Below are 8,332 nucleotides of genomic sequence, written 5' to 3' on the forward strand. Positions count from 1 at the left end.
TTCTTTGCCCGTGCGCTATCTGCACGGGGCTGGACGGGTGCCGTGGGGCTGCGGGTCGGGGCTGAGCATCGCAGCGCAGGGGCCGTGCTGCGGAGAGGCGGGCAGCCCCGCTTAGGACCCTGCACGCTTTGGGTTTTCCCAGCTTTTTCCTGGAGTCGCTGAGCGAGCGGGGAGGGGCCGAGCTTGCGGCTCCCCATAAACCTGGACGCTGCGCCCACGGTCCGGGCAGCTGTGCGGACTCGCGGTGTCCCTCGGAGGCTGCGTCCCCGTGTCCTCACCCCCCGCGTGGCTCTGCGCAGCCCTCCTGCCCAACCCACAGCGCTGAGTTTCCAGACTGAGAAAGACTTTGGGAGAAGAGAGAAGAAGAAAAAAAAATAAAAAAAATAAAAAAAAAAAAGAGGAAAAAAAAAAAAAAAAAAGCCATGGTGGTGTGGGCTGGTCGAGAAATTCTTCGGGAGAAGACGGTGAGAAAAGGACACAGCGGCTGTTTCCCAAAGGGTGAGGAAGGGAACGCGGCACCGCTGGGCTTGAACTTTAGCACCCTCTTCTGCGGGAGTGTAAGTAAAAGGATCGGCTCATCCTGAGCCAGAACGGCGCTGGGGCGGAGGAGAAGGCGGCCGCTCACTGCGGAGTGGGTTTTCTGTGCTGCTTTGGAAAGAAATAACAGGGGGGAAAAAACAAAAAAAGAAAGAAAAAAAGAAAAAAAAGAGACGCGTTGAGAAGCCAAAGAGTGCTTGTAGCACTCCGAGTTGCTTTGGGGCTGTTCCTAATCACCGCGTGAGGAAAGGAAAGCCGTGCATGTGGGTTTGATTGGAGCGGCGCGATGCTTGTTTTCTTTTGACCGATCGCAACCCAGCCCCGCCGCTCCGGGCTCTTTGTGTGCGTGTGAGCGTGCCTCGATGGGAGCTCGTCCCGCTCCACTCCCACCCGCCATCCCCTAAGCTGGGGGCTGTCCGAGGAGGGGACATCCCCACGTGTCGCTGTGATGCCGGGGCTGTAGGTCGCTCTGTGGGCAGCACACACTGCTCTGGGATGGCTGTGTACGCCCTCACCGGCTTCTCGCTGGTCAGCCTGCTCAGCTTTGGCTATTTATCCTGGGACTGGATGAAGCCTGGCTTGGTGGCCGACGTGGCTACGAGCCCCATGGAGAAATCGCTGCCTCCCGCCTTCGCCCGCCCGCCGCACATCATCTTCATCCTGACCGACGACCAGGGCTACCACGACGTCGGGTACCACGGCTCTGACATCCAGACGCCCACCTTGGACAGGTTGGCAGCCGAGGGCGTGAAGCTGGAGAACTACTACATCCAGCCCATCTGCACGCCGTCCCGCAGCCAGCTGATCACCGGCCGGTAAGCCCCCATTGCTCATTCCTATACGGACCTCTCCTCTCCCATAGCTCTGCAAGGCTCACGCCCCGCTCATCGCAAGGCACGTATCCCCATATGTTGGTAGATACTTCATCGCTGCTGGAGTTGGACTCATGATGGATCCCTTCCAACTTGGGTTATTCTATGATTTTGTGCTGGAGATCCTCTAGAGAAAAGAGCCTTCCTGGCCCTGTTGGGTAAAGAGTTGATTTGTGCGTGGTTTTGTAATAGCACGTGGCAGGTCACCAGCAGTGAAAATGTTGCTCCTAACAACCAAAAGTCACTTTGAGAAAAGGCAGTCCCTGCCCCTGAGGTCCTCTGGTGGTGGGGCGAGGTGTCTCCACTTGGATGACACTGCAGACTTTGGGCTGGTTTCTTCTCACGTGGGAATTGGCTGCTGGGCTGTCAGGTGGAAGGATGCTCCCTTGCACTGCCATCTCTCCCTTAGGCTGTGCTTTTCCTGCTGTTCACTCAGTCTGCACTGAGCAGGGCAGGGTGGGTGGAAGGTTTCTCCATCCCATTGGGCACATCCTGGTTTCCTGATCGTGAGCCTTTTAGCCTCCTGGGAACTGATGGGGCTTTCCCTGGAGTAAGACTGGGATGATTTCCCTGCCCTGGTATGATTTCCCAGCATTTTCTGTAGGAGACATTTAATCAGCATCCCTCGATGTGGTGGCTATGGATGTGGTCACCTACTGCCTGGGGTGGTGGAGCTCAGTGGGCTCCAGACAAAACCCTCTCCTCTCTCCTGATGGCTCCAGAGGGAGCTCAGGCATTTCTGGGGTGTGCAAAAGAGGATGAGGATACATCTGCACTCAGGCCTCAAGTTGCACCAGGGAAGATTCAGGTTGGCTATTAGGAAAAATTTCTTCTCAGAAAGAGCAGTGATGCAGTGTTACAGCGCCCCGGAGGTGGGGGGATCACCTTCCCTGGAGGTGTTTGAGAACCGTGGAGCTGAGGAACGTGGTGGGGGGTGGTGTCAGTGGGCATGGTGGGGGTGGTGGGTTGACAGTTGGACATCTTTGAGCACTATTCCAACCATACAGTTCCATGGGGAAAAGCAAGAGCACATGGAGCCACCTCCTTCCTGAGCCAGCGCCCTTCTGTGATTCTATGATAAGGAGCTCTCTGTATCTGGCACAGAGTTGCTCCATGGCTGCGTGACACAGAGAGCTGCACTTTACTGGGGTCTCCAGAACACAAACTGCCGCCATGTCCCACCCAGCATTACTCTCATCACCACTGATTTGGCTCTTTCCTGCAGGTACCAGATCCACACAGGGCTGCAGCACTCCATCATCCGTCCCCGGCAGCCCAACTGCCTGCCCCTCGACCAGGTCACCCTGCCCCAGAAGCTGCAGGAAGCCGGTTACTCCACGCACATGGTGGGCAAGTGGCACCTCGGCTTCTACAAGAAGGAGTGCCTGCCCACCCGCAGGGGCTTCGACACCTTCCTGGGCTCCCTGACGGGCAACGTGGACTACTACACCTACGACAACTGCGACGGGCCGGGCGTCTGCGGCTATGACCTGCACGAAGGGGAGAACGTGGCGTGGGACCAGAGCGGGAAGTACTCCACCTTCCTCTACGCCCAGCGTGTCAGCAAGATCCTGGCATCCCACAGCCCCAAGGAGCCCATCTTCATCTACGTGGCCTTCCAGGCAGTGCACACTCCGCTGCAGTCACCCAAGGAGTACATCTACCGCTACCGCTCCATGGGCAACGTCGCTCGCCGCAAGTACGCGGCCATGGTGACGTGCATGGATGAGGCAGTGAAGAACATCACCTGGGCCCTCAAGAAGTATGGTTATTATGACAACAGTGTGATTGTCTTCTCCACGGACAATGGTGGGCAGACATTCTCTGGGGGAAGCAACTGGCCGCTACGGGGCCGCAAAGGGACGTACTGGGAAGGGGGTGTGCGTGGCATCGGTTTTGTCCACAGTCCTTTGATCAAGCGCAAGCGACGGACCAGCTGGGCACTGGTGCACATCACAGACTGGTACCCGACCCTGGTGAGTCTGGCCAGGGGCAACCTGAGCAACGTCCCAGGCCTGGATGGCTACAACGTCTGGCCTGCCATCAGCGAGGGGAAGGAGTCACCGCGAACTGAAATCCTGCATAACATTGACCCCCTCTACAACCACGCCAAGTACGGCTCCTTGGAGGATGGCTTCGGTATCTGGAACACGGCCGTGCAGGCCTCCATCCGCGTCGGGGAGTGGAAGCTCCTCACCGGGGACCCCGGTTACAGCGACTGGATCCCCCCGCAGACGCTGACCAACTTCCCGGGCAGCTGGTGGAACCTGGAGCGGCTGACCGACGGCTTGAGAAAATCTGTGTGGCTTTTCAACATCACCGCAGACCCCTACGAGCGCTATGACCTCTCGGAGCAGCGCCCCGACATCGTCCGAGCTTTGCTGACCCGTCTGGTGCACTACAACCGGACGGCCATCCCAGTGCGCTACCCTGCTGAGAACCCCCGCGCCCACCCCGACTTCAATGGAGGTGCCTGGGGGCCTTGGGCCAGCGAGGACGAGGTGGAGGAGTGGGAAGGTGGTGGTGGGGACCCCCCCAAGGGTCGGGGCAAGAAGAAGAAGTGTAAGATCTGCAAACTGCGCTCTTTCTTCCGCAAGCTGAACACCAGGCTCATGTCCAACCGCATCTGAGCGGAGGGTCCCCAGCGCCGACGCAGCCTGGCCAGGGTGGAGATAGAGATGGCAGTGCTATGGGGTGGGATGGAGGGAGAGCGATGGACGGGGGTTCACCCCGAACACTTCTGCACTTGGCCGGACCAGCAACCACAGAGAGGGCAGACAGACCAGCAGGGATGGGCAGTGCGGGTTCATGGCTGTGCGCAGCCCCTTCAGAGCCAGACTCTTCTTCTTGAGGACCATGCAGACTGTGAGCTCTGGCCGTGGCAGCAGCACAAGGGTGGGGGTGCAGGGCGTCAGGCCAGCCTCAGTCACTCTGGCTGCATTTTTTGCCTTGGTGTTTCTCTGTAGATATGTGTTGCTGACTTGCTACATGCTGCTGAGAAGCTGCTTGGTTTGCTCTTGATCTAGGAACTCGAGGGCTTCCCCAAACCCAAGACAATGGCATTTCCCCTTTATACTTCCCTATAGAAGGATGGCTTCCTGACTCAGCCTTGCTGTGATGAGGTCCTCACCTTTGGCCATGGCTTCTCCTCTCCACTGGCTCGGGGAGGCCAGGAGCAGCCCTGGAGCTGTGCCTGCAAGGACATGGTTGGAATCAGTGCCTTGATGCATGCAGAGGACAAACGCTTCTGGACAGCCCTATGCATGGGAGGCAGCTTTGTCCCAAAGGTCCCCAGTAGTTCATCCCCAGCTCTGCCTGGTCGGATCCCACAGCTGCACAGCTGGAGGCACCCCTAAGTTCCTCTCTGTGCATCCTACAACCAAGCCCAGGACAGACGAAAGACCTCAGGAAGATCTCATAGATCTGCTCCATCACCGCAGGACACGGAGCCCCAGGGTCATGGAGGGGGGCATCCCTTCACCCTCCCTTCACCATCCTTTCACCCTCCCCTTTCCTGCAGGTGGGCAGGATGTGCCACCACATCCCCTGGCCATGGACACAGCGCTGTGCCCCCGCGCTCCCCGCGGACGTGCGCTCCGACGGGAGCTGGCGCGGATGAAAGAGGGTAAATAGCTTTAAAAGCATTTTGGATGCACGGTGCATTTCCATTTACACAATGTGTTTTACATTTCTCCCCACAGGTTTCTCTTGGTGCAGCGCGTGTAGGCGAAGGCCCTGCTGTGAATTTTGAAAATAGTTATTTTTGTCTCTGGAAAATGAGGCCCGTTAGGACTTGTCAGCTCTTGGATGAGCAGTGTGGGCTTTTTTTTTTTTTTCTTCCTTTTTTTTTTTTTCCCCCCTCTTTTTCCTTTGCAAAATAACATTCATTTAAAATCTGTCATTGAAAGATGTGACAATTGGCAGCGTGCACACTGAATACCTTTCAGTGCGCTTTCAAGCCCTGTGTGTGAGAGGGACGGGGACAGGAAGAGAATGCAATGACACGTTTGTATTTTTTTTTTTTTTTCTACTCTTAGCTGGATTATTTGAGGGAATTGGGATTTTCTGTAGAAGTAAAGAAAAAAAAAAAAGCTGACAGCAAGGCATCCTGCAGGAGAGCCTCTTCTTGTAGAGGTGGGAAGGAGTTCGCAATGCTGGGGCTTGGCTGTTGGCGCAGCTGGCCCTGCTGCTCCATCCATCCACCACCACACTGCTGGCCCAAGGGCACCCAATGCCCTCCAGGACAGGACCCATGGGGCACTCAGCTCCTCCCCATCCCTAATGTCCCATCTCCATCCCTGCCTCATCCAGCAAGGCGCTCTGTTGCTGCCTTTTGGCCAAGCCTCTTGGCAAGTGGTTGCCAAATTTAAGGCAGGAGGAGGATGCTGAGAATCACACAATCATTAAGGTTGAAAAAGAGTTCTGAGATCATCACATCTAACATGAGATCAACACATCTAACCCTGTCACCCTTATTGCCCAGTAAGCCTTGTCCCTCAGTGCCACATCTACGCATCAGCATTTGGACTGAGACTCACCTGAGATTCTGGGGTGGGCAGAAGGAGTGGGGCTGGCTGTGGGGCGGTGGCAAGGCGTGTGGAACAGTTTTCATTTCCATATTTATATAAACATGTCCAAGTTTAGTCCTTCTTTTATTTCATTTTTTTAATTATTTTTTCAAAAATGGAAATTTCCATGAAAACACGTTTGATGTTTCTCCAAACGGGTTCAATAATATCTCATTGAAAATGCTCGTCTTGTCTCATCTCCAGCTCTGATCTCTGGGGCCAGTGCTGGTTTTGCACAGTCAGTCTAGCCGGAGTTTGGGGTCTGAATTCTCTCTTAAATAAATAAATAAAAAAAAAGCATTCTGAATTCTAGAAGGAAGAAAAAAATGGAAGGAAAAAAAAAAAGAAAAAAGAAAAAAGCGTTAGTTCCTGAAAAGAGGAAGAGTGGGCAGAGGTGTCTCTGGGTGCTGGGGAATGCAGAGCCTGTCCCCTGTCCCACCGCTGCTCGTGAATGGTCCCAGTTGGCTTGGATCCAGCAGTGCAGCTCTGGAACAAGGAGAGAGAAGCAGCGATGTGCCAAAATCCTGTGTTTTCACGCCATTCATCCCCCCTGGGAGAGCTCATGGGCTCCGGGTGGGAAAGGGTTAACGTAGCTGATGGGCGAGACGCTGCTGAAGTGGCTTTGGAGAGCTCTTCGCCTTGCTGTGATGCTGCAGCACAGAGATCTGTTTACATAGGGATGCCAAGAGCTCAGTGTCCCACTCTTGGGAGAGTGCTGTGAGCCCCGGGCTGGGAAGTAGGGCAAAATACGGCCCTGTGGAGGGATGGGCAGGGGATGGAATGGGGTACGGCTGAGGGTTGGCATAGAGAAGGGGATGGAAATGGGTTTGAGGTTGGGAGTGGGGATGAAGATGGTGGTGACAGGATGGGGATGGTGTTGGAAATGGGATGGGGTAGGATGGAGTAGAACAGAGACATGAGTGGAAGGAGATGGGAATGGAGATAGAATTGGAGATGGGATGGGAATGGAGGTGGGGAAGAGATGAGGATGGATGGAGATTGGAACTGGAATGAGGATGGGAAAGGGGATGTGATGGCATAGAGATGGCATTAGAGATGGGATGGGGTAGGCATGAGGGTCGAGGTGGCAAGGAGACAGCTATGGAGATGCTGATGAAGATGTGATGCTGATGAAGATGCAAGCAGCAGGAAAGAGAATGGACGTCTCCCAGCAAACTGCCACCTGGGAGGACAGCAGGGCACCCTGGGCACCTCTTTCTAGAGAGAAGCACCGACAAGGGGCTGACTCTCACTGCAGAACCTGGGATGAGGGAAAAGGTGGCCCTGGGCCCTCCCATCACACCAAAAGCAGTTTCTGTGTTGCTGCTGGCACAAGTGCAGAGGCCCACAGACCGTTTGCCATTTGCAAACACAACCTTAAATGTAAAAATGCTCGCCTTACCCAGGTATTTATAATCCTCACCTAAAAATAACCATGAATTCAGCTTCCTGGAGGACAGCAACTGAGCATCCCCCAGACCCCAGCTTGCGTGTGAAACTGTCCCAGTAATTTTGGGATCTCTGCAGGATGTGACTCGGAGCCGTGCTTAGCATGTCTGTGAGACATGGCTGCAGGCTCTGTCAGCCTGTATAAGGCCTGTGCTGGGGGGTGGCCACTCTGCAGCCCCTCTGGCACACACCAGGTCCTCCTGAGTCCCTTGGACAGCTGCCTATCCATGCATTCAGGGCTCGGTGTGCAATCCTCAGTGAGAGCATCCTTCCTTGGGCCGGAACTGGAGAGCCCATGCCAGGCTGCAGGAAAGAAATATCTGCATATGGAGCTGAGGGACGTGCGTGGAGGTATTTCGGGAAAGGCAGGCGGGTAACGGAGAGGAGGGGGTGAAGGTCTCCATCAGGTGGCCAGACACAAGCACTGCTGGCGGCTGCATCCCAGAGCTGTGAAGGAGCAGATTTCTGGGTGGGAAAGGAGATTTCAGATAAGGGGATGCAGCACCTGTCAGTCAGCTTGGAGACGAAAACCCCCGCTTAGGAAGCAGCACCAACACCAGCACGGAGGCATCGGGGCAAGTCCTGTCCCCTTCCCACTATCACTGGGGACCCCGTGCCTGTGCTCCAATGGTGGGAATTGGGTCCCTGCCCTTACGGCTCGGTGTGGGGATGAGAGCAGGTAATGGTGCAATTAATGGAAAAGCCATTAGGCCTTTCTCCTCCTCCCCCTCCTCTTCCTCACTCCGCCACTTGCTGTCCTCCTCCACTTCCACCTCCTTTCTTCTCTCCCTCTCTCCGCTCCTCCTTCTCTCTCTCTCTCTCTCCCCTCAAAGATTTCTCCCTATTTTTGTCTGGTTAGAGCCTTTTCTTTTCCTATTAACCCTTCTGTGGCAGCCCGGAAGGAAA

The 8,332-nt window shown here is 55.4% G+C and overlaps 1 protein-coding gene across 1 annotated transcript; it reads left to right on the plus strand.

The window, feature by feature from the left end:
• Positions 1-1,032: 1,032 nt before the first annotated feature.
• ARSI (arylsulfatase family member I) lies at positions 1,033-4,039 on the plus strand (the record flags this gene model as incomplete). Its single annotated transcript, XM_079542383.1, has 2 exons — positions 1,033-1,352; positions 2,635-4,039. 2 exons carry the CDS (start codon positions 1,033-1,035, stop codon positions 4,037-4,039), a joined length of 1,725 nt encoding a protein of 574 aa, XP_079398509.1.
• Positions 4,040-8,332: the final 4,293 nt, after the last annotated feature.

This window comes from Tetrao urogallus, assembly GCF_951394365.1.
Source record: "Tetrao urogallus genome assembly, chromosome: 14".
NCBI lineage: Eukaryota > Metazoa > Chordata > Aves > Galliformes > Phasianidae > Tetrao > Tetrao urogallus.